Source organism: Callospermophilus lateralis, chromosome 2, assembly GCF_048772815.1.
Source record: "Callospermophilus lateralis isolate mCalLat2 chromosome 2, mCalLat2.hap1, whole genome shotgun sequence".
Classification (NCBI taxonomy): domain Eukaryota; kingdom Metazoa; phylum Chordata; class Mammalia; order Rodentia; family Sciuridae; genus Callospermophilus; species Callospermophilus lateralis.
In genome coordinates this window covers 28,078,159-28,104,892 of record NC_135306.1, presented here as the reverse complement: position 1 = coordinate 28,104,892, position 26,734 = coordinate 28,078,159, and the positions used below count along the sequence as shown (strand labels likewise).

General features: G+C 33.6%; 1 protein-coding gene across 1 annotated transcript in view; it reads left to right on the top strand.

Moving 5' to 3' along the window:
• Smc2 (structural maintenance of chromosomes 2) overlaps nucleotides 1-26,734 on the top strand; it is a 49,732-nt gene that overhangs the window by 4,628 nt on the left and 18,370 nt on the right. Inside the window, exons 5-18 of the mRNA XM_076843232.2 lie at nucleotides 1,329-1,367; nucleotides 2,740-2,850; nucleotides 3,034-3,078; nucleotides 3,910-4,143; nucleotides 4,445-4,594; nucleotides 13,034-13,267; nucleotides 14,081-14,240; nucleotides 14,715-14,832; nucleotides 15,432-15,570; nucleotides 16,992-17,111; nucleotides 18,712-18,916; nucleotides 21,597-21,732; nucleotides 23,909-24,033; nucleotides 25,844-26,037. Coding sequence (XP_076699347.1) covers nucleotides 1,329-1,367; nucleotides 2,740-2,850; nucleotides 3,034-3,078; nucleotides 3,910-4,143; nucleotides 4,445-4,594; nucleotides 13,034-13,267; nucleotides 14,081-14,240; nucleotides 14,715-14,832; nucleotides 15,432-15,570; nucleotides 16,992-17,111; nucleotides 18,712-18,916; nucleotides 21,597-21,732; nucleotides 23,909-24,033; nucleotides 25,844-26,037 — 2,010 coding nt within the window. The remainder of the gene's footprint in view (nucleotides 1-1,328; nucleotides 1,368-2,739; nucleotides 2,851-3,033; nucleotides 3,079-3,909; nucleotides 4,144-4,444; nucleotides 4,595-13,033; nucleotides 13,268-14,080; nucleotides 14,241-14,714; nucleotides 14,833-15,431; nucleotides 15,571-16,991; nucleotides 17,112-18,711; nucleotides 18,917-21,596; nucleotides 21,733-23,908; nucleotides 24,034-25,843; nucleotides 26,038-26,734) is intronic.

Genomic DNA, 26,734 nt, shown 5'->3' with positions numbered 1-26,734 from the left:
ACAGATGTGTCTTTCTTTTTGGATTTATTTTTTATTTGTGTTTATTGTTTTTATTTCCATTTTTAGAATTGTTATTTACTATGTTTGGGCACCTTTTAAGAAATGCAGTTAGTTAATTGTTAGTGATGTTTTCTACCATACTATGGACATTTGAATTTTAAAGAATGTCTAGAAATTATTTTTCTTGACTTATTGTATTACTCTAAGGACAATAGCTCTAACGGTAGAAATGCTATCATTGTATATTTTTAAGTTATTGGGTTAAAGCATCTTAATATTATGATATAAAAATCTGAATAATTTTTCTGTTTAGAAACTCATGTAAATGAAAAATAAGGCTGATACTATCTTGCACTTAACATTTCACTTGAAATCTAGTTGTCTTTTGAGAGCATCCTAGCAAGGTCAGTGGCAGGACTCTAATGGAACCATGTGTTTGTCCATTTTATGTTGCTATACCAATACTATAGACTGGATAATTTATAAACAATAGAAATTTATTTGGGAAGTCCAAGAGCATGGCACAGGCCTCTGGTGAGGGCTGTGTCATCCTCCCAACATCATTTATTCCTTCATAAGAGTAGAACATAGTAGAACATAAAGTATGACATAATTATTTCTTAATACATCCTACCTCTAAACACTGGGTTGCTTAAGGGAATAAGTTTCCAACACACAAACTTTGGGGAATATATTCAAACTGTAGACCAAAATAAAAATATTTTCATTACATATTAGCTTCAAGGCTGAAAATTTACTTCTAGTGAATATGTATCCTAACAAATTCAATTCTGGGAGAACTGGATGTGCAGATTTTTGTTTTGTTTGCTTTCAGTAATGAACAAATTTAATGTTCTGGCATTGAAATAAAATATTCTATTTGAGGTGTACAGGTTTGTTGTATATTTAGTGAGGGCTATCAAAAAATCTAGAAACGTTCACAACTCTGCTAAAATCTATATACATACTTAATCTGTTGAAGAATTGTATACTCCTATAATTTTAATATTAACTATCTCAGAAATGAATTAACTGAAACTGAAACTGAATTAACTGTGTTTCAATTATTTAGTTGTATCATTTAATAACTCAGGTAATTTGTATCACTGATAATATAATATTCCACAATAGCACATTTCTAAAATTCTAGAATTATGAAGTTCCTTTAGTGTCATGCCTAACAAAAGTAACATCTTTTTATGAAAAAATACCTCCTCAATTGGTATATTGAGATATAAAGAAGCTCCCCTACAGATAAATATTGAATGCCATTAGTTCACATTTTATAATTTGTTAGTATTGTAGTAATTTTGTCATTTTATTTTCAGGGTCGAATTACAAAAGTATTGAATATGAAGCCTCCTGAGGTAAAAATACCATTTGTGGGTAGTAATTAATTATAACTATTGTTTCAATTTTCTAGGAAACAAAATTTAAAAATAGTTTTATGCATTAAAATTCTTGGAAACATTATTTAGTGATTATAAAGGAAGTTGTTTGTTGAATATTTAGCACTGTACTCAATATTAAAAGAGTTTTGACAGCATAAAGCAACCTTGCTCAATTCATCTTCCATGTCAGGATTAATACTATAGAAAAGCTTAAGAAAGAGCTAGACATGGTGGTGCATGGATGTCATCCTAGCGACTTAGGAGGAGGCTGAGGTAGGAAGATCACGAGTTCAAAGCCAGCCTCAGCAGTGGCAAGGTGCTTAGTAACTCATTGAGACCCTGTCTCTGAATAAAATACAAAATAGGGCTGGGGATGTGGCTCAGTGGTTGAGTGCCCCTGAATTTAATCCCTGGTAACCACCCCCCCCTCCCCAAAAAAAGAAAAGCTTAAGAAAAAAAGATTAATTTGCAATTAGTTCATTTTGTAGAATAGGTTATTTAGGGCACTGAGACTTAATTTTCTCTTGGAACCACCTTGAAACAGTTGGTATGAAGGAATGAATATTATATATATGAACAAAGTCTTTTCAGATTTTTTTTTTTTAATTGAGAAGAGTCAGTAAGATGGATAATTGATAATACTAGTCTGTTTGAGTACAGGGCATGCTTATTTTCCATAGATAACAGCTGAGGGGGAAAACTGCTAATTTGAAATCTACGAAATATATGTTATATAGCATGTTCCAGGAAAATTGCCATCTTATAAAATTATGATTGATTCATATTTTCCTTTTTCACTGTGCTTTTCACAGCATTGTTTTGTTTAATTCTCAATGCTGCTGTGAGACATTGTCAGTACTCTGGAGGCAAGAACTGAATCACAGAGGAAATTAAGTTATATGTAGTAGTCGTTAACACATGTGCCACAATTGGAAGGCTAATGTTATGCCATACTTCAGGCTTGTTGGCAAAGTGGCTGAAGTCTGACTTGAAAGAATTTTCAATAGAAACTTCCTAAAATGAAAGAAGAAAGGGGTGTTCTTTTTATTTTTTACTTTTTTTAAGTGTGTAATTGAAGGGAAAAGGAGGAATTATTGGCTTCAATTTCAGAAGAGAGAAACCTTGGAAACTTAGTGTATAGCAGGTTTGACTTTAGAAAAGGAGTGAGGCCAGAATAGAAGAATTGTGGTTAATAGCTACATTTTTATCTGATAGCTTATGATCTTTTTAAGCTGTTATTTTGGTAAGATGCTTAGGGAGGTCAGTCTGCAAATGATATAATTAATGTAAGTTCCAGTGAGATGCATTGTTTGGGGCTCTTATGACATTATTATAATTGTCATTCCAGATTTTATCTATGATTGAAGAAGCAGCTGGAACCAGAATGTATGAATACAAAAAAATAGCTGCCCAGAAAACTATAGAAAAAAAGGAGGCTAAGCTGAAAGAAATTAAGACGGTAATTAAATTTGTATAAAATATTTTTGGAAAAGAGTATCCTTTTGCATTTGGAGTTTCTGCTGTAAAGAGGGAAATATTTTTTTCTAATCAGTTTTCCAGTGTTCCAGTCTACTTTTCTTTTTAAAGTTTTGTTAAATGGTATTTGACATACTGAAAATACTGATATTCCTCCGTTTTTCAGATACTCGAAGAAGAGATTACTCCAACCATTCAAAAATTAAAAGAGGTATGTATTTTGTATATAAGGAGAGCCAGTTAGAATGTCTCTTACAAAAAAAAAAAAAAAAAAGAATGTCTCTTACAATTGGTAATGTATCCAAAATTAGGCAAATAGGGATGAAGTATATACTGTTTCTTGGGGATTTTCCTTGAGAAGAAATAAGGAATTTAAGTGCTCCATAACAGCCTCTGCTTGTAGGAAGTATGTATTCTGCATCTCTTAAGTCATGATTTTGGACAATAATCTTCCATTGCCTTGGAAAATGATATGCTAGATTTTAATGTTTTATTAAAGAGGAGCAAGTGTGATTTTCCTGGATAATTAAATGTAGTACTATAGTACTGTAAAGTAGAACTTACATAATCAATACTAGAAAAACTGAAAAATTATGATCTTGAAGGTATCCCCTTGATATGGATAATCTTTCTATATCTGTTAATATGAACAGGCCATTTAACCACTCAGAATTTGTTTCTTCATCTGCACATTAGGTACTTAACTATGTATCACTTGATGAATTTCTAGATTGTGTATAGAATTCTTATTACTGCCAGTTTTTGAACCATACGTCCATATTTTCTTGTTAATTCCAGTTGCCTCATGTTATATTAGAAAAATAGGTCACATGGAATTCATTAGAAATGGAATAAAGCTATCTAAAAAGTCAAGAGTTTTGATATTATTTGAAATTTCCTAAAACTAAAATGCCATGATCATTTAAGACAAAAATTTATCATATCATGTAATGGGAAATTTGAAACATGATGCTGTAGTTTGATTGTTTCCAAATTTGTTTTGAAAATTATGAATTTTGAATTATTCTGACTTCTCTTTCAGGAAAGATCTTCCTATTTGGAATATCAAAAAGTAATAAGAGAAATAGAACATTTGAGTCGTTTATACATTGCTTATCAGTTTTTACTGGCTGAAGATACTAAAGAGCGCTCAGCTGAGGAGTTAAAAGAAATGCAGGATAAAGTTGTAAGACTTCAAGAAGCATTGTCTGAAAATGATAAAAAAATAAATGCACTTAATCATGAAATAGAAGAATTGGAGAAAAGAAAAGATAAGGTCAGAACATATAAATTGTTAAATTACTCTGAAAAAAATGTACAATAACTATTTAAGATTTTTTTTTTTTTTTAATATACTATGTATTGAACCAGGGTATTTAACCACTGACCCAGATCTGCACCTCTTTTTTATTCTGAAACAGGGTCTAACTATTAGTGGCTATTTAGGATTTATTAGGCATTGTTCTTAATGTAGGATAATAAAATGGCTTATATAATAAATATTTTATATAGAAATACAAGAAAATTAAGGCATGAATATATTTTAAGTAATTTCAATTGTGCTTATTTGATTATAGGAAGTTGGAGGTATACTCCGATCTTTAGAAGATGCTCTTGCAGAGGCTCAACGGGTTAATACTAAATCTCAAAGTGCATTTGACCTCAAGAAGAAAAATCTGGCAAGTGAAGAAAACAAACACAAGGAGCTAGAAAAAAATATGATTGAGGTAAGCAAAAAAAAAAAAAAAAAGCTTTAATATAATTCTAATGTATATTTATTAATATTGCGTTAATATTTAGTGTCTCTACTGTGAGCTAAAAATAATTGTTTGAACTGGAGATATACTAGTGATAAAAATGGTTAAAATTCTCAGCCTTGTGGGTCCATTTGGGAAAATGATTATAATGAAATAAGTAAGTAAAATATATAGCACGTTATATAGCAGTAACTGATGTGGAAAAAATATCAAAGTAGACGAGAAAGTTTGGAGTTCAGGGGAAGGAGGACATAATGTGGTATTTTAAATTGGCTAGCTATTAAAGTATGAACTTGCCATTAGCCACAGTGGAGAACAGAAAGAACAGGTTTACATGAGGAAAATAAGTGAGCATAAAAGGCTTGAGATTTCCTGTTAGATATCTTGAATGGTGATGTTGATTAGGTAGTAAAATATATGAATATTAATCCAGACTAAAATACAGATTTGGGCATCATTAGTATCTAAGTGATATTTAAATTCATAAGATAGGATAAAACTATCAAAGGTATGCGTATAGATAAGAAGTTTGAACTTCAGGCAGTGCACTAATTCAGCATGTAAGTTAGGGTACATGAGGAAGAGTGAGCAAAGAATGGAGAAGATACAAAGAAAATCATGCCAGTCGATAAGTGGACCTACAGCCCAAGGGAAAAAATATTTCAAGGAGAAATGGCCCTAAGATCCTGATAGAGTGTGTTCATACTCCCACAAAATGACAGCAGAAAAATACATGCATGGATATAGAAAACTCTTGAAAAATTTTCTGAAAAGGATAAAGAAGGAGCTTACTGAAGGGTAATATAGAAATAAGCTTTTTTGGGCTTGATTTTATAAAGAATAAATTATACATTGATGGGAAAAATTTGGTAGTCAAAGCAACATTGGTGATTCAGGAGAGAGAAATTGTTGAATTCTTAAAACAAGCTCCCTCAGTAGGTGAGAGTAGGATAGAAACTGGTGTGCAGTTAGAACAGGTAGCCTTTGCAAGGGGCAGAAATAGGTCATTCCCAGACACAGGAAGAGTCAGTATGTACTATCATGCAGGCAGATGAATAAGTGTATGATAGAGCTTTTGGAAGTTCTCTTAAGAGTGATTCTGTTGTCCCAGTGAAAGTATGATTTGCCTTTCCTATGGGAAAGAATTAACTTATTTGAAAATAAAATATTTATTTTTATTGTAATATTAGGTATTGCTTCATGTAAATACAATTATCAACTTAAGAAACACAGGGATAAAAATGTAGACAAACTGTCAAAGCAGTATGAATGTGTGACATAGCATTTCTGTTTTGGCTTCCAGTAGCTGAAATCAGTTCATTATTTCCTTTTCTAATCAGGCTTATAAAGCGCTAAATATGTGGACTTGCCTTGATTTTGGCTGATTTTTCTTTAATTTTGCCAGGCCCTTAAGTTTCAGATAGATATACTGATTGTTCCTCTTTCATCTCCTTTTCTGTATCTTTATTCTTCTTGATCTCTCAATGTTAGCATGCCACAGCCTGGAGTGCAGACATCTTTACTTCTTACAGTCTCATTTTAGCCTAGACATTGTCTAAAGTTGATGCCTTCCAAATCTAAACTAGATTTAACTATTTCCCTGAACGCTGTGAAGAAGCAGGCTGTGCACTACTTATCAGCTTATCTGAGTCCTGAAAGAACACACTCGTACACAAAATACTACATGAGGTTTGTTTATTGCTTATGGATAGTCAGCAGTAGACAACAAAAGCCTAGAATTTATTGTGAACTAGTTCCCAAGGCTCAATAAAGGTTCCCCAGAGTGGATGGGATCTTATCCACCTCTCAGCCACCTTAGGAAGTAGCCTGTCCTAGGGTGATGCGTGGAACTGGGCTAAAGAATTGAAAGACATTCTATTTCTGGGGACAGATTGGAACAAAGCCCTGAATTTTCCAGCCAGTCCCTTCCCAGATCAGGACATTGCATGACCATCACATTCTTAAGAACTATAAGCCAGAAAGAGGAAAATTGAGTTAGTCTAAGGCAACCTGGAAAACCATCATGCAATCCTCCTGATCCAAATAATCAACCCCCTGAGCAAAGCTAGTCCATTTCATATGCCGATGGATCTCCCAAAATCTAGAGGAGGAGGAGGTTTGTCTCTTTGAGATGATGTGTAATACCTTGACTAATACACAGTACAACATTGTGAAGCCATAGCCAGAATACATTTCATTAGGAGACTGCAACAAGCAGGATGATCAGGCCTGGATGGAGCACTGACCCAGATTAGATCCTGGGAATCTAAGCACTGAGTTGCTGAAGAGGTCAAAGAAGGATCCTGATGATAACACTACTATCTGCAGCCCGTGGGCTTGCTTTTGGGTCTCTTCTACTTGGGCTTCTACAATATCTGAGGTCTCTATACAGATACACCAAGAGATGCTGGTACTTGAATACACTTCATTCAGCTTAATAAAAAGTTTAGATTGTCTAAAAGGCGGTTGAGATGTCTCCTTGACTGCCAAGGCTGGGAGAGAGGTGAAGGCAATATCTGCCATGGTTGAGGATAGGTTTCTTCTCATTTTCTCATGAGAATTACTTCTGTGTGTGATTCCAAAGATCTCATAAAACATAAATACCCAGATTGGTTTTATACTTCCTGGTAGGTCCCCTTGTAAGCCTGACATTCAGCTTTAGGCTGATGACTCAATACTGCATCTCATTCCTAGGGGTGATATCTAAGGGCACCCCAACCACACCCAGTGTATAGAATCCCATTGTCTGTGAGCTTTCCAGACATGCCATTGAACATCATTGGTTTGGCTAACCCCTAGACTGCCCACAGAGAAAGCTGTAGATTTGGGATATACACCCTTTATCTCCATTTTATTGTTCAGTGGCCCACATATGGATATGGGCCTCATTTATGACCTAACTGTAGCTCACTTTCCTTCATACAGAATTGTTCATGAAGCTCCTGCACATGGGATTAGCACAAGGCCAGTTCTTATTTTTGTCATTACTACTAGGATATTTAACCATTTAAGCATGCTGCTTCAAAATACCAGCCCTTTTTATTTTATTTTTTAATTAATTAATTTATTTTTTTTATTTTTTGGTATCTGGGATTGAACCCAGGGGCACTTAACCACCAAGTCACATCCCCAGCCCTTTTTATTTTGTGACAAGATCTTGGTGAATCATAGAGTGCTGCCAAGTCGCTGGCTCAAACTTGCTATCCAGCAGCCTCAGCCTCCCAAGCTGCTGGGATTGTATGCATGCACCACCATGCCTGGCCTAAAATACCAGCCCTTTAAGGTTTTGTTAGTTTGGGTTGTGACATTTTGCTACAGAGTCAGTTAAGTTAAAATGGATTATTTCTGGCTCCTTTCCATGTAACTGGTGATATATTCTCTCTTGGTAAACCAGGGTATGGAGTCTGTTGGTATACACTATGGGGTTAAGAATGCTAGTAAAGTTTACTACTTGTAGGACCAGAGGGTCACTAAGGTCTGTGACAGAAGAAGGTCTGCAATAGCATATCCAACATTCTGTTAGGTACCTGCAGTGGCCATAGCTTAGTTCTGTGCAGCTGCCTCCTGTGGAAAAAGCATTTTAACTGCCTCTCCACCCCCATTACTCCCCACGATCTTGAGTGTTTTCTGCCTGTCAGGGATTAAGCTGAGTTGGTATAGTGACATAGTTATGTGCCCCTGTCCTAAGGCTACTACCTCTAGGAGCACCATTGCCCATGTGGCTTTATCCAGACTTCAGAAGATGGTTATCTGTTAGCCTAATGGTGGTCACCAGTCCATTAGGGGAGATCACATACTATACAAACTTGATGTGTCTGATCACATTGCTCTATTCAACTGAAAGGATCAGATGTACTTGGTCCTATCCCTTATACCTATGGGATCCTGTGGAGAGGAGGCACCCCTGGGGAAGCATTGCCAATTTAGTTAGGAGCCCCTTTCTGAGGTAATATGGCAGCCTAATCCCGTAAACCACACATGATGCCTGGGACACTTACTCCTAAGTGAAAAGGGAGGGAACTGGTTAGCAACATTAATATTGAGATTTCATAGGTGCAAGAGAATGGTTGGTAAAACAGATTGGGATTTCATAGGTTTATCCAAATCAGTTGTTGCCTAGTCTCGCTCTACTCCTATTAAGCTCAGTATTTCTCAACATGCACTGCAGTGTTGTGTTTCCTAGTGCTGGAGTGCAGTATTTGTGTTCATACTGTCTTAGTCAGAAGGTCATACTAACTAGCAGGACATCCAGATGTCTATCAGTTGTTGCAAAAGTCATCTGTCCGATTAGTCAGTTGTTTCATTACTTGTGAATGACAGAGTACCTGGAAAGTCCATTAATATTCTGCGAGAGAGTGCCTGTTGTCATCTTGCTTGTGTAGTCAGGTATGTTCCTTGGTCAGACTTGACATTGGAAGGGGTATTCAAAAACATAATGTAAGTTCTTTTCAAAGATGAATGGCTATGGTAGCCTTCACTGTCCATGTGAATAAGATACATGTCTCTTCAAGCAGCAAGCTGTTGATGTAGTCCTTGTCCCCGTATAGGGGATCCTTTAATAGTCCAGTTGCCATTCTCCTGACCAGATGGCTAGGCTAATAGCAGTAGCCCATGAGTTGGTGAAAATATAGCAGGATGGTTTGGATGTTACTACTGCTTGTAGTTGGCTCATTGGCAGAATATCCAGACTTCAGTCTTAATCAGAAGAGGGCCATCTGTTGGCCTAATGGTGGTCACCATCCTGTAGATCCTTTGGGCTTTGTTTCACAGATCCTTCAGTAAACCATGTCATTCTGTTAGTAGGTTTATCTTCAAACTTAGTCCCCAGATAGCCAGAGGAGGAGCCAAAACATTCCCCTATGGGTCACTTGGTCTCTTCTGGTAAGCTTAACCATAAGCTGGTTCATGGAGATTGCTTGGCCTGATCTTGAATATACCATTTTCATTTGAAAATTGACCTTGAGCCTGCCAAATTTATTGATGGGGTTTGTAAGAACCCAAATAAGAACATGCAGTTCAGGTCTCACAGTCACATGTGGTGATTCAGCTTTAAGGTATTTATTTAAGGTGTTTAATCTGCACGAGTGCATGTTAGCAAGCAAGTTACCCATCAAAAAGGGATATATATTTGCATCATGCAAACTATATGTCTCAAAATCCAGTAGGCTAGCAAATCCCTGTGGTAATTTTCTCTTGCCACAGACCCCAGTCCGCATACATGGAGACTGAAGGTAACTTGTAATTCCATCTGGCTGGCCAGCTAAAGGTTTTAAAAGCAGCATTTGGGCCATGACATGTTGAACTACTTACAAGGCTTGCTTCCAAGAGTCCTGCTCAATATTGGCAGTTTCACTGAAGTGGTCAAAAGAATACTCATGTGATGCACCATAATCACCTAATCATAGTTGTGCTATGCCTAAGTGGCATATCAGCCATTAGGTTTTCTTCCTATATGTGCCATCAGGGTGAAAAATTCTTGTTAAATTATATTTGGGATACTTATTTGACTTATTAGTCTCCATGCCTTGAAGCCCTTTTTGACCAGTGACACTAGCTGGTGCTTTGTAATAGAGTAGTGATATTTTTGTCTGTAGCAGATTTTGAATTAACAAAGTTATGCCCTGTTTTCTACTTAGCGTGTGGTGGCACTTTTGCTAAATAGCTATTGGGCCTTTGCTAGCTTCAGAAGTGATTATGCCCCATTGTTATGACTTGAGTTCTTGACTATGAGGGAATACGTTCTCATAGGTGATGTTTTGGGTCACAAACAGCCAAAATGTCAAGGTGAATAATGTATTCAGCAATGGGAATTTGGTCACTGGCACCCAAAATGATCCACAACAAGGGCCCCACCCACAACCAATAAGCACCTTGGCTCACTAGATTCATCCCCAAATCTCCTGATATAATCAATTTAATTTTTCCCCTAAGGAGATCTGGAAATACTGTCATAAGTCTCCAGTATACAAGAAACCCTGAAAAGTTGGAATTCCCTTATCTTCTTGACGGGAGTATAAGGCCATTGTCCTCCAGTAAGCCTCTGGAGATCTTGCTTCCACTCTAAACTGTACTGTTTAGTGGTTTAGATCTATAGTGTACCTTTATCAAACCAACACTTTAGTCAGGATGTATGGAGGTTCCCAGCCTTTCTGCATATCTGTCCCCAGTATACTATCTATTTCTGTGAAGGCCTGCATTTGTTTTTGTTGTTTGTTTGTTTATTTATTTACTCCCTCTCACCTGCCTCAGGGTTCATCCGATTACCCATTTCCTGGGGTCTCTGTCACTTGGCATGAACAATTCATAAATACCCCCAAATCAGGGGATCATGTACTGAACTGCCTCATTTCTGTATTTCCCTCTGCCTTAATCCATGCAGCCAGCTTATTCCCATCTATAAGAAGTGACCTGTGTCCCACTTACTGTGCCTCCTTTCCCATAAAACATCCAGGTATATGTCCAGCTCTTAAATCTCCCCTTACTCTGCCAGCTGGCTTTCATCTCTGCTGTGAGCTGGGTTTTGAGGGGTTGGGAGTGGTATGGCCACTCTAACTTTGGCAGTAATATAGACTGGACCTTACTGAATTGTGCCAATTTTTATGAAACAGGTTTATTGTGTACCTGATTACCAACTTCTCAGTATTCAATAAATAGTCATATACTTAGTAGATATTCATAATAATTTATAGTAGATATTCTTATATAATTCATAATAGATATTCATACAGTTATATAAAGCAAATTTATTATTTACAGATGGGTAGTAATTGACAGCAGAATCCTGGGATTCATGGTGGGAAAGCTGCCAAGGGCAGATGGGAATCTCATGTGCATGCCCTACTCAACCTAGATCTAAGGGACCCTGGAAAGTAGCTTGCCTTGAGATTTATATCAGGGTGAAATTTATATCATATCACCACAAGGTGACATGAGTTGCTGGGTTAAAGCATTAAAGATATTTCATTTCTAGGCTGGAGGGTTGGAGACTAAAATAGAGCATAGGCTATTTAGGCCCTTTCCTCCCTATTTTAGGATGATGTTGTTCTAACACATTCTATGATTATTTTTGAGAGCTACATCTGAGAAAGGGAACTGAATTGGATCACCTGGAGAATTGTCCTATAAACTGCAGATTCATTTGTTCAACTAGCCACTTAACATTTTTTTTTTTTCAGATGAGTAACAAAAAGCATACAATTTAACATATCCACAATGGATATGTTATATATATAAATATGTAAATATAAATTTTCCACACCAATGTAAATGCGAATTACTGTACTTTCCATATGTCAATAAATAGCACCATAATCACCTAATCACTTAGGCCAGAAATCCTAGGGTCCCTCTGAATTTCCTTTTTTCTCTGAAGCTCCTTAATGAGTTCATCAGCAAATTCTGTTGACTCTAAAGTATGTGCAAAATACAAGCACTTTTTATCACCTCCGTCAGAGTCATGTGTATAATTAAATAGAAAGCCTGTATTATGTTTTTCATGCTATTATATACTCTTCATGCTATGATTCTTGGCTGCCTCTTAACATTCTTTTTCTCTGCTGCAACTGCAGTTCTTCAAATGCCCAAACATGTTCTCAGGGCTTACAGGTACAGTGTTCACAGCTATTTACATGATTACTTTTCTTCATTTAGTTTCTATTTAAATGTCAGCAGATTCCCTTTTTCTTAAATTAATAGTTGCCCTCAGTTTCTTTCCCTTGACTTTGCTTTATTTTTTGCCATGCCTTCCACCTTAGAATATATGCTCCCTGAGGATAGGGTCTTAGTTTGTATTTTAAATATCTTTGAACAATACTCAGTATATAGTAAACACCTAATAAATATTTGATGAACCATGAACTATTCAAGTAGCCCCAAATTCCTGGTTATTTTTAGTAAACAAGACAGCTAGACTTTTCAGTGCTATTGCTGTCTTACATCATGTCAGATGTCTGTTTAATATCACTTAAGAGAGGTTTTAATAGTTCTTTCCCCACAACTATTTAATAATTAAATTGTGTGCTCCCTTAATACTTTATAAAGTATTTTAATGTATACACTCTTACTTCTAAAATCTCTGCTTTTAACCTTAGTGTAGGATGGCTATTATTTCAACTCTAAAACTTTAAGGACTATGTTTAGTTTCAAGTAGATTATTTAAATGTGCAATCATTTTTTAGCCCATTGTTGCCTAGATTTTACTATTACATATGGGATGAAAATATTTCAGGGAGTGGAAGAGTTACATCCCCCAAACAGCAAAGTTCAGAATGGGAATTCAGTACTTAAAGTTATAATGATTATTTTCCTTGTTATTAAATTTGTTACAAAATTTAATGAAGTAAGAGTATTTGTGTATAAATATATATTCTTAAAATAAAAATATTTTGCAATTTGAAATTTTCCCTGAAGGACTCTAAAACTTTAGCAGCAAAGGAAAAAGAAGTTAAAAAGATAACAGATGGGCTGCATGACCTTCAAGAAGCAAGTAAAAAAGATGCTGAAGCTTTGGCTGCTGCACAGCAACACTTCAATGCTGTGTCTGCTGGCTTGTCTAGTAATGAAGATGGAGCAGAAGCAACTCTTGCTGGTCAAATGATGGCCTGTAAAAATGATATAAGTAAAGCTCAGACAGAGGCCAAACAGGTAAGTAAAGACATTAAGCACTTTGTAGTTATGTTAAAAAATATTGAAAATAATCAGTTCAATGTCAAGAAACCTATTTACACTATTCAATCACTTTGTGTACCTATTACAACAAAATTTAAATTTGTTGATTGTTAAATATTGATGATTTCAGATTTTCAACCTACTATAAGACATGAATTGCCATAATTGAATTTATAAGTGCAGTAAATAACTGTTCATTTTATAGCCTTGTTTGGAATATTGAAGGTTAGTCATTTCTCATTTTTTTTGGCTGTAATTTATTTGTTTTATTGACATCATAAAGTTTAAGTCTTAAGCTTTAAAAGGTAAACAAAACTGTTCTCTCTGCTGCTTTACCATTTCTGGTTCATAAAATATTATTTTTCATTGCTCAATGCAGCTCCTTTGCTGTTACTAGACAATACAGAGATACACAGATACAAATATGAACACCTAAGTGGAAAGGAAGGGAACTAGAGTTAAGATTTCTAGCTTTCTGATATGTTTTTAATTTAACCAGTTACTAACAGTATTTGTCAACTTTATTAACACTCTTGTCATATTTTATAAATATTAAAAATGTGGACTTTAATTAGAAGCTATTTAATAACTTATATTAATGATACTATCTCCAAGTAATTGAGGAGAAAATACTGGGAAGTGACTGATCTTTTGAAATACTATTTCATGACACCAAAGAGTTACATTTTCAATGCTAAGGTCTCTTGATTGAACTAGTTGAACTCCGTGGCTATTTTATTACTAGCTCACTGTGTACCTCATGTAGTCTGTTACATTTTTCTATGACAGGCCCAAATGAAGTTGAAACATGCCCAACAAGAATTAAAGAATAAACAAGCAGAAGTTAAGAAGATGGATAGTGGCTACAGGAAGGATCAAGAAGCTTTAGAAGCTGTAAAAAGACTTAAAGAAAAACTTGAAACTGAAATGAAGAAGCTAAATTATGAAGGTTTGTTTTAAAGACATGATAATCAAATTATTAGGAGGTGGTGAATGATTTAAAGGAAATAAGCAAGTAAAAAACATTTTTTACCCTATTAACAGGTATTAGTATAAGTATTTATAAATACAATCACAAAAAATCACGTATTAAAGATCCCTTTGAATTTTCAAGAACTCAGTATGGAGAATTTTTTGCTTCAGTCACTTGAAACTCAGAAATGTCATTTGTGTATTTTTATATTAGTAAGCATTCAATTCATGTGTTGTTTCTTGAAATGAAAATTGCATCATTTATTGTTGGAAATAATGTCTACTTGACATTTGATAGAAATTTGAATGTTAAGCATGCTTCTTTATTTAATATTTATCCGAAATTTATATTTTGCTTTTTAGAAAGCTTTGGAAATAGAGGTTGCTTATATTTTCCTTAACATTGAAGAGTTTCTAAAACTTTGTATTAATGTACTTATGATTTACTCAGAAAATAAGGAGGAAAGGCTTTTGGAAAAGCGCAGGCAACTGTCTCGTGATATCAGTAGATTGAAAGAAACGTATGACGCTCTCTTGGCCAGATTTCCCAATCTTCGATTTGCATACAAGTAAGAGATTTAGACCTTGTATTTTAGTACAGTAATAACAAAGATATGTTTTTATTTAAGCTGAAAGGCCACCTAAAACTTTTGTTAATACCAAGATTTTTGTATGAAAATTCTTATAAATTGCATTTTCTTTTTTGGTATTGTATCTTTAAACATTTATTAAAATGTTTCACACATCTGTAGGGGGGGAATTCTTAGGCAATTTAATGGTTACTGATTTCACTAATCTTGAATTGAAACTCAAATGAAGGGAATTTAATATAAGTTCAATGTCTTTCTGTCATTACTGTTAAATATATACATTTATATCTTATAATTTGTTTTGCTACAAGGGTTTTATTTATGAGTAGAGTAATCATATATTACAGAGTTTAGAACAGCAAAATTTTTAGTTACATTGAAAACTAGTTGAAATAGATTTTTTGATTTAAAAACAGTGGCTGGCTATCATCTGGGACATTTACATTTTTTTGTTTTGGTAAAAATATAATTTGTTTTCATTTTAGTTTAATATGCTGCTCAAAAGAGCTTTTAACTAGGAAAGTTTAAATTTTTCTATTTTGTTGCCTAAGATTAATTTTTCTCAACTTTTCTGTTAGGGATCCAGAGAAGAACTGGAACAGAAATTGTGTGAAAGGACTTGTAGCTTCTCTGATTAGTGTTAAAGATAGTTCTACAACCACAGCTTTAGAACTGGTAGCTGGAGAACGACTCTACAATGTTGTAGTGGATACAGAGGTAAATTAATTTTAATTAAAGTAAAATTTGAAATAGGTGTTTGCTTGAAGAATCACATACTGCTACAATAATTGGACTTTTTTTTTTTTTTGATGTTTTAAAATTTTCTTAGGTCAGTTATCTCTATATGATGAAATTAATGACTTTTTTTTTTTTTTTTTAAGTATTGGAGACTTGCACATGGTAGGCAAGTGTTCTACCATTGAGCTACATTCCCACCCCTTTTTATTTTTTATTTTGAAACAGGTCTCCCTAAATTGCCCAGGCTGGCCTCAAATTTGCAATCCTCTTATTTCAGCCTCCTGAATAACTAGGATTACATGCATGTGCCCCCATACCTGGCTAAGTCAGTGACTTCTTGATAAAGTTTCATGTTTACTCAGGAACTCAGAATGCACATTGCCAATTATAGTTTTAAATTTTTTTTCCCTGTGCAAATTTGTGTTGATTTAAATTTTTTAAGTGATCTAGGAATAACCTTTTTTAATGTCATCCACCCACCCCCATATCATGGTTACATTGGATTTGCCTGCATTTTTCACTTCTCTTTTTTTCTCTTTAGAATGTTCTTATTTATGTCAGTGTTTCATAATAATTATTATCAAATATAATTCATTGTGTTTTTTACATTTTATGTTTTTTGATATATTTGTAACATGTATAACATATTTTGATACATACACATAGAGCTACTATAATCAAACATACATATCTATCACCTTGCATGATTGCCTTTTTGTTTTTCCTATGGTGGTAGGAGCACCTAAAATCAATTCTCTTGCCTAGTTTTTTTACAATCAATATAATATTAACTATAGTCCTCATGTTGTATATTATATTTCTAAATCTCTACACTTACTTATCCTGTATAACTGCAAATATATACCCTTTGGCCTACAAACTACTTCTTTTCATTTCCTCCCCTCCCCATCCCTAGTAGCCTTCTATTCTACTCTAATTAGTTACATTTCTTTTTTGTTTTATTTTTATTTTAAGATTTTGCACATCTAGAAATTACAAGTGTTTTCCCATGTCTGGCTTGTAGCACTTAGCTTAAATTCTTCTAGGTTCGTTCATGTTCTTGCAAATGGCAACATTTCCTTTTTTAAGGCTGAGTAATAATTCATTTTACATATTCTTAATCTTTTCATTTGAGATAGAAGATTTAATATGTTAATTTTTCTCAACTTTTCTGTTAGGGATCCAGAGAAGAACTGGAACAGAAATTGTGTGAAAGGACTTATAGCTTCTCTGATTAGTGTGAAAGATAGTTCTGCAACCTGTTGTAGAACTTGACTAATAATTATCATCAAATATACTAAACTGTTACTTCATTATGGATTCCTAAACTTGTATTCTTTCTATTTTAATGAGTTTTTTTTTTTCATTAATTTTTTTTAAATTTCAAATTCTTGTTTTAGGTTACTGGTAAAAAGCTACTAGAAAAGGGAGAATTGAAGCGATGTTACACTATAATTCCACTCAATAAAATTACGGCCAGATGTATTGCTCCAGAAACTCTGAGGGTTGCTCAGAATCTTGTAAGTCTTATTTTATGTTATATATATATATATTCAATCTTTTTTTAACGTAGGCATCAATTTGGGAGGATATAGTCATACAGAACCACAACATTTTAATTTTGTTACCATTTAAAAAAATTAAGATAGAGAAGACTTATTATTGACTCATGTGCAATTAGATGTCAAGAAAAGTAATGAAGACACTAGAATAGAAGAAATGAAGGCTGGAACTCCCTTTGATACTTTAAAAATTAGTATTAAGTCAAGTCACATGACTATTAGGTGATAGTGAAAATTGCATTCCTAGTTTCTGAATGGGTAGAATTGAACTTTTAGAAAATTCTGAAATTCTCCAAGATGTGATCTGCTCATGATAGTAACCATTATGGAAGGCATCCATAATTCTAGATTGCTATTCAGCCCATTCAACTGCTAAAGTAGATCTGAAGTGCAATGACAGTTAATAAGAAAACAGATATGTATAAGGAAATATTTAAAAAGATGTTATGATGTATAATACTTAATTATGAAGTTAATCAATAACATTTAGCAGCAAAATTAGTTTGTTATTGAACAGACATTTGAAGTGCATGAGTTTAAAAGACAGTTCTATAAAACCTATAAATAACATTTGTAATTAAGATATTAAGTGGATATCTACTGTCCTTATTGAAATCAAGAAGTTTCCAATGAAAATTATTTGAAAATGTTGCTATATTGAAAAGTGTACTCTCAGAAGAGGAAAGATGAATGCAGAGTAATTGAAAGATAATGTTTTTTGGTTTGTACTTTCTTTATTTAAAAACAAATCAACATTGGATTAGGAAGTGAGTTTAGCCGTAGGTCAAGTTCTTATGTTAAAAGTTAATTGAGTTTTCATGTAACAGCAAAAACACTTCTCAGATCCTATATAGCCAGACCTGTTGAATGGTAGCTACTATGTAAAAGCAAATAAGTGAACACAATATTAACTAGAGCTGTCTTTGTTGTCATTTCTGCAGCTGTTAGTAAGGAATTTAAGCTTTTTTTTTTTTGAAAAGATGAGCAATCTTAACAAAGATTGTATAAAGGCAGTTGGATCAAAATAGAAGACTGACAAATCTTTCTATTCTTTTTTACTCTAATTTATTAAATATGTTTTTATTTCTATAAGTGGTCATTAGCTACTTTCATATGTTTAATTTGAATGAAAAAATATTCACTGTGTACTAACCAGATTACTAATGATGGAAAACAAAACATTATATATTGTATTGATCCAAGAGTTTAAGAAACTTGTGTTTACTTAGTGCATTTTAGATTTAGGAATTTGGTATTGGTTCCTTCTTGATAGAAATTCTCCTAATGTTTGGTAGTTTAGCTAAAGATTTTTATATAGTAATAGATCTTTCAGTGTTTAAACTTTTTTTTTTTCCTTTTTTTGACAGTACTAGAGATTGAAAAGAACCATATACTAGGCAAGCATTCTACTACTGAGCTATACCCCCAGCCCTACAGTTACTTTACTAAACTTGTATTACTTAAATCTCTATTATAGTATTTCTTACTATCTTATAGAATAATATTTGAAAGGAAAAATAGTAGGGTCTATATGGCTTATCTATTCTTTGGCTCATAGGTTGGTCCTGATAATGTTCATGTGGCTCTTTCCCTGGTTGACTACAAACCAGAACTTCAGAAAGCAATGGAATTTGTCTTTGGAACAACATTAGTTTGTGACAGTATGGATAACGCCAAAAAAGTGGCCTTTGATAAAAGGATAATGACTAGAACTGTAACTCTAGGAGGTGATGTATTTGATCCTCATGGAACATTGAGTGGAGGTAAGTTTTGTATCTTTGTTTTTATAGTTCTGTATAGTAAATAGGATGGGGCTTTCTGGCTGTCCCCCACCCTTTATTTTTAAAATAGGGAATAGTAGAATTGAGATTATTCCCAGTCTTTGATTATAACCAATTCTAGCATCTAGGTTCAACACTTAAGATCAAATATATACTTATTTCCAAAGCCTTAATTAATATAAATCCAAGGATCAAATTTAACCTTTAAATACTGACCATGTGATATTGGGAAATTATACAGTGTCATACTCCTCAGGAGCTTTTGGGTATTAATCAACTTTATAACTTATTTGTGTCAAATCTACTCCTATTTATTCTTGCTTTTTGTCTTATCAGGGTATTTCAGTCACTGGAATATTGATATTAAGATGTTCTTGCTTGCTTGCTTCTTACCTTTTGCCCATCTGCACAGAAGGAAAATGAAGTCCTTTAATTAATTTTTTAGCCTAACCACTTTCTTTAGGAAACTTGCTAACTCACATCAATGCTGCCATTGTCCTGTTAAAAGTAAAAACCTTTAACATAGTTTCTTAATGCCTAAGGCAATTCTTAGTGAATATCTTCTTGTTCTAATATTTGTCGTATCAATTTTCTATATCTGTATCAAGTGATAATACAAGAAACAGGGAATAATACTTACTCTGTATTAGACAGTGTTCATATTGTTTTCCAGTACAGTAGCAACAAGCCATATGTGATTCTATGTTAATGAAATTAACTTAAAATAATTTCCTCACTTGCACTAGTCACATTTCAAGGGCTCAGAAACCACAAACTGTTAATGGGTAATTGGACTATGCATATATTGAACATTTTTATCACTTTATAAAACCCTATTATTTGGGCTTTAAATAATTCATTTAATCTCTAATAACAGCTATAAGGTGGGCATATTACTATCATCTTCAAAATGCATTTGAAAACATTAAGACAAAGTGATTAAATAAATTGCTAATAAATAGCAAAACTTGGTTTTCTAATTCAGGAAGTTTGATTTCACAGTTTATGTTTTTTTACTTTTAACCCAGTAGGCAATATAATGCCTCTTGAGATATCAGTGAGTTATTATCTTAGTAGGCCAATTAAATGAATTCCATGTTCAAGTGTCAGATTCCTTAATGTGAGAAATAAAAAGGCTGGTGGTCTATTTTCAGAATGTAGCATTTAGCCTTAAATGTAAAATTGGGATGTAAGAATGGCAGCCAGAATGGAAATAGAGTAGGATGGAAAGTTATACAATAGCACCATAGCCTATGGATGTGGCAGAGTCCGTGTACCTGAACAGCACCTTGAGAAACAGGAAATAGAGGAAGGGGTCAGTGTAACCAACAGAGATAGAAATCTCTCTGTTGAGAAATAGTAACTTAGGTAAAGAAGTAAGAGCTGTGTACATGTCAGAATGCATTCACCTCAAGAAGACTTTCCTGCCACAATGACCAAGGGAGGTGGGAACAAATAAAGGTATAATAAAATTCCTTAAATAGCCCAGTTAGCCATTCTGAGCTCCCCAGCCTGTATAGCCCTACCATTTGCCCTCCCTTTATATTATATTATATTTTTATAATTTTATATTTGCCAGACTTAGTTTGGTAGTATACTTTTTTTTTAAAGAGAATTTTTTTTTAATATTTATTTTTTAGTTTTCAGTGGACACAAGATCTTTATTTTTTATTTTTATGTGGTGCTGAGGATCGAACCCAGCGCCCTGCCCATGCAAGACAAGCACGCTACCGCTTGAGCCACATCGCCAGCCCGGTAGTATACTTTTTTGCAGAAGTAAAGTTCACCTTGCCGAGCTACTTCTGACTATGTGTCTGATTCCTTGTGGCACTGGGTATTTCTACATCCAGTACACATTGAAATGACTTGTCTCTGTAAATGGAAGATAAACTTAGTATGTTTATTAAATATCTAAAACAGGAGAAACTTTTTAGATCTCATTTATTTAGATGTTCTTTAAAGTTCCTACTTAATAGATGGCAAGTATGTAATCCCATATCTTATTAACGTAATAGCATTACTAGTTGACCTTAGCATTCTTCCATGAAACCAACAGTTTTCTTATCAATGGAATGATTCAAGACTGATGATTATGGGCGCTTGTACACTAACGTAAATTCAGTGTACTCTTTAGCTGTGCTGTGTCAGAGCTTAGACCAGATTATGACGTGGCAACAAATAACCCCCAAATCTTAATAGCTTACAATAGTTTATTCCATAATCATATTACATTTACCCTGTGCTGTGTGTTGTTTTTATTCTGTGATTCATACTAAAAGAGAAGTAGTCCCTATCTTGAACATGCTTTTCTCATGGCAGAGGGAAAGCAAGTGGTTAATTATGTGTTGCTTTTCAAAATTTATTTTTAGAAGAGGCAAATTTCCCATTATATTGGCCAGAGCAAATCACATTACCAACTCCAATATCATTGAGGTAGAAAGTGGGCCTGGGAAGGATAGGCAGTGGTTATTTAGAATAAATAATATACCATATCTACTTAGAATTGTTTTTTATCGGTTGTATGTGTTATTCAGTTTTGGTGAAGGAATGAAATCTGTATCTTTGTAAGTTCACGAAGGATTTGCTGTTAAATTCTTTCCATTATAATTCTCTTAGGAAATACTTTATTGTTTAATAAACTATTTCATTTTGCCTCTATCAGGTGCTCGATCCCAGGCAGCTTCTATTTTAACCAAGTTTCAAGAACTCAAAGATGTTCAAGATGAGCTGAGAATTAAGGAGAGCGAGCTACAGGCTCTAGAGGAAGAATTGGCGGGTCTTAAAAACACTGCTGAAAAGTAAGACTTATGTTGTATTAAGCCATATATGTATCTCAAAGATTTGTGTGGCAGAAAATGATACAAAATTTACTTCTGTTTAAACAAATTCATAACTTTGGTTTTGTTTAAAATATTTGAATAAATTGAGAGTCAAAAGGAATGTTTTGCAAATTTTAATTAAGCAAGAGGAGGAAATAAAGGTGAAATACTGTGTTCTCCCTACTGATGTACACTGTTGGTATACTCTTGGGGTTGTTGAGGAAACCCTTAGGTATTCTGGAGTATCATAGGATACTTGAGTTCTTGATTTTATCTTACTCTAAACAGTGGAGCATGAATCAGGTGTCTGCACTAAGTTTAGCAGCATTCTGGCTGTCCCAAGATCACTAGGTTGCTGAAGGAGGAAGTAAAGTTCATGTCAAGGAGTCAGTTCTAAGATTTTAACGTTCCCTTATAGTGTTTCTTCCGTGTGAGTGTAGATAAAGGTATGCATGTATACTCAGCAGTACTTCTTTTCAGTTATAATTTAGGTGTATGCATATTTTCACTTTGTAATCTTTTTTTGTCACTTAACATTTTCACTCAATTACATATTTGTTGAATGCCTTCTATATGTACCATGTACTCTTCATAGCAGTAAATCTGATAAATCTCTCTTTATCTAGTTTTCATATAGTTGAGGAAATAAGATAAATTGGTAAAATATGTTACGTAGTTCTAAGAAGGAAAGAGGTGCTGATATTTTGATTGGATGGTCATGAAAAGCTCACTATGAACATGACTACTGAGTAAACACCTGAAGGATAATTGTGAACAGGCCCTGTGAACAGGCCCAGGAACGTCTCCACTCACTTTATAATAGTTTCATCAGAAGTACTGTAAATGTAGAAAATGCATTGTTAGAATGTTTAATTGTAAATTTTTTTAGTCTCTCTGAAGACAAAAAGGAAGTGATGAAAACATTCAGAATTCACAGTATTAAATAAATGTAAAAAAATCTAAATATATGTTCAATTTGGGGAAGGGTACATTGATAGCATTTAATTTTTGAAATTATCAAAGCTTAAAATGATACCAAGACTCTTGAGATATTGTATTATGAAAGAAATTTTCATATTCAAATTGGCCATTTCAAAATACAGTTAGTATTAAAACGGCCTCTTTCAGATGTCACAAACATGTAAAGCCCTCTTCATTTTACATTTAGTAACAAAAATTAACAAGAGAGTAAATGAACTTTTTCTGTGTGAATGATGCAACAAAATTTTTCTGTGCCATGCAGAATCCTTCTCAAGGCAATGAGTTCAGTTACATTTGGCTTGGATCTGTTAATTTTGTTCAGTTAGTTTCATTAGATCATTTGTTCTGTGACAAATGTGGCACTGAAAGAAATAAAATAGATTTAGAAAAATATAAGACTATAAGCATCAGCTAAAGCTATTCTTTCATATTGTGTTAGGAAATCAGTGTACATTTTTCTTCAAATGTCCATCTCACATTTTTTACATGTCTTGAAGTTACTTTAATTATTGGTGAGCAAGAGTTTCAATCACAAATATTCAAGATAGTGTTAATATTTTTTGAGTTGTTTCCTTTTCCCTCAAACTTCATCAATTTCTAGTGACACGGTAATCTTGTGACTCATTAACTTGAAATTTCACTACAACTGAAATAGCCAAATATCTTCCAAAGAGATGACTAAGCCGTCAGAACCAAGGTAATATTACAGGATTTGCACAAGGAAGTCCATTACAGATGACTAAGGTCAATTCCATGTTTTCACAAACTGTCTCATTACAAAAAGGGGAATATTAATATTATTACTGTTTAAAAATGGGAATAAGTAGGTAACTATATTTTTGAAACTTTATGTAATTTTAGGAATTGTCTTATTTTTGTGGTATTTTGTGGGTAGTTTTAGGTATGAATCAGCAGGTGAGATTATTTGTGAGAAAACTTATTTATTCAGAAGTTATTTTTTATTATTATTAAGACTATTTTTATAACTAGTTTAGTGACCAGATCAGACTTGAGTAGATGCCCCAAAATCTTGAAAGTCATCAACTTTTCTTGATAACTAGTTGTATCTAATATTGTTTATAATGTATGTGAGTTTATTTTAGGTGAGAACCTGATTTTGAATGCATGTCTCATATACCAGGAAAAACATTTATTACAAACTTCTTTTTCTAAGGTATCGCCAACTAAAACAACAGTGGGAGATGAAAACAGAAGAGGCAGATTTGTTACAAACCAAGCTTCAGCAAAGCTCATATCACAAACAACAAGAAGAATTAGATGCCCTTAAAAGAACAATTGGTAATATCAAAATATTTTGAGCTTAACATGTTTATGTTAAAATTCTTTACATTTTGAAGATTCAGTTATATTTAAGACACGTGTGGGAGTATTTTTTTTTTTTTTTTTCCATACCGAGGATTGAACTCAGGGGCATTCGACCACTGAGCCACATCCCCAGCCCTTTTTTGTATTTTATTTAGAGACAGGGTCTCACTGAATTGCTTAGCACTTTCACTGTTCCTGAGGCTGGCTTTGAACTTAAAATCTTCTTGCCTCAGCCTCCCAGGCCTCTGGGATTAGAGGCATGTACCACCATGCCTGGCTTATGTGGGAGCATTTCTGTAGATTAAATCCAATATGGAACTTCAGGGTCTTAGGTCATCCTCATTATATGTCACCAGAGTTCTGTCCATTTTTAGCACTGTTCATTTCCACCAGTGGCATGTGAAAGTATTCATTTCTTCAGATCATTTCTAGATTTTTAAAATTCTCTAGTCTGCTGATTGGGAAGAGATAGCACATCAGCTTTTTAATAAGTATTTAATTTTGGGATCTATTTTTGTATATTTATTGTATGTTTATTGCATTGTTGGGTTTCTCCTGTGAATTTTCTGTTTCGCTCTTTTCTTTTTCTTCTGTTAGGTTTTTTTTTTCTCATAATTACAGTTTCTTGTAAGTTATGTGCATTATAGATGTTGTTGGCTTATTATCTTTTAACATTATTTATAGTATTTTTGTCATAAAAGTTTTTAATGTTAATTGTATTCAGTTATGGCCATTCCCCTAAATAAGTGCAAACCTTCTTGCACTTTTCATCAGATTTGTATATGAAAATTTATTTTTGTCATTCCTCCTACAATATCCACATACCTGTTTCTCCATTAGTATTTTTATTCTGCAATGAAAAGTAGTATAAAATACTGTTTCGACATGGCTTCTAGAGTCATGTTTGCACCTAGGACCTAACACTTATATGTGTTTCAATTGTTACATTAACATTTCCATTCTATCTTGTTTTTGTTTGTTTTTGTTACCAGGGATTGAACCCATGGGCAGTTAACCACTGAGCCACAACTCTAACCTGTTTTTATATTTTATTTTGAGACAGGTCTTATTGAGTTGCTCAGGGCCTCGCTAAATTACTGAGGCTGGCTTTGAACTTACAATCCTCCTGCCTCAGCCACTTGAGCCATTGGGATTACAAGCATGTGCCACCAAGCCCATCTTGCTCTTTTATTTTTTTAATATTTTTTTCATACTTTATCCTAGATATGTTCTCACAGTGTTTCTCTAATGAGAGGTTCTTTGAATGTGTATAAGTGGGCATTTAAAATCACTGAAAAATACCATGGCTGTCCTATTAGTTCTGGTTTTAGGAATTAGCTATATTAAAAATATGAACTGTGGGACTAGGACATAGCTTAGTGTTAGGATGTGTGTTTTTCATGTATGAGGCCCTACACACACACAGACGTATGTGTTTGTATATGTAAATTATATGTATATGTACGCATAGATTATGTACACATATACACATGTGTATGTATGTATATATGAATTGTGATCTTTTTGGTAAGTTACTCAAAAACTTAAAAGTAGGTAAGTTGTAGGTAAAATTGATGTTGCTGATTAGAAATAATTTCATAGATCTTTAGATAATTGAAATATGGCTCTTATAGTATTTGTTTCACTATACAATCTTTAGAATATGGTTATAATAGTTAATTTTTTTAAACTCTAGCTTCTCATTTTTCAGGCCATTTATTATATTAAAAGTTGAATTTATAAGTCTGTCGATAATTGTTAATTTAACTACTTTATGATCCAGAGGAAAGTGAGGAGACCTTAAAAAACACCAAAGAAATTCAAAAAAAAGCAGAAGAAAAATATGAAGTGTTGGAGAATAAAATGAAAAATGCAGAAGCTGAAAGAGAGAGAGAACTAAAAGATGCTCAGAAAAAACTGAATTGTGCCAAAACAAAGGCAGATGCATCTAGTAAGAAAATGAAAGAAAAACAACAGGTAAGCTTTCTTGAAATGGAGCCAATCTTTTAAAGTCAACATAAAGCAGAAAATGGTAGAACATCATGGATTGATCTTATTCATTAATATTGATCCCAAAATCTAAAAGTGAGTTGTGTTATTTAGGAATTTGTAAGCCAAAGAAAACCCTGTAATTGAGTGTCTCACGTGAGTTTGGGGTGCATTAACTTACAGATTTTAGGTAAAGAACAAAGTAGCCTCTTAGTAATTGCTTCTTTCAGGAGTTTATGATACAGTGGAACTGTATCATATCAGAGATTCAGCAAGTTGATGTTTCTGTTTCATAAGTAATTACATGAATGAAAACAAAGTGTGCTGTGTTTACATTGAATTGTAGACTTGTGGTACTTCACAGTTTTTGAATAGTATCAGAGCTGGAATTTGAACCTCTCTTTTTGTCTCCTAATACTAAATCTTTCCTATCATTTCCATCCATCTCTACCTTTCAATTTTCTTAACCTAACTTAAGATTCTGTTATTAAATAGCAGCACAAAGTATTTTCTAGTGAATTGAAAGTTTATAATGGTAAAAAGAAAATTAAGAAGATGACTTTTTTGCACATTGAATAATTTTGTTTAAAAAAAACTAATTCATCTGTTAAGTAGAATTTTGTATTATTTTCCTTATATGAATAAAAAGACAAAGGAATCAATACAGTTATTTAAATCCATAAAA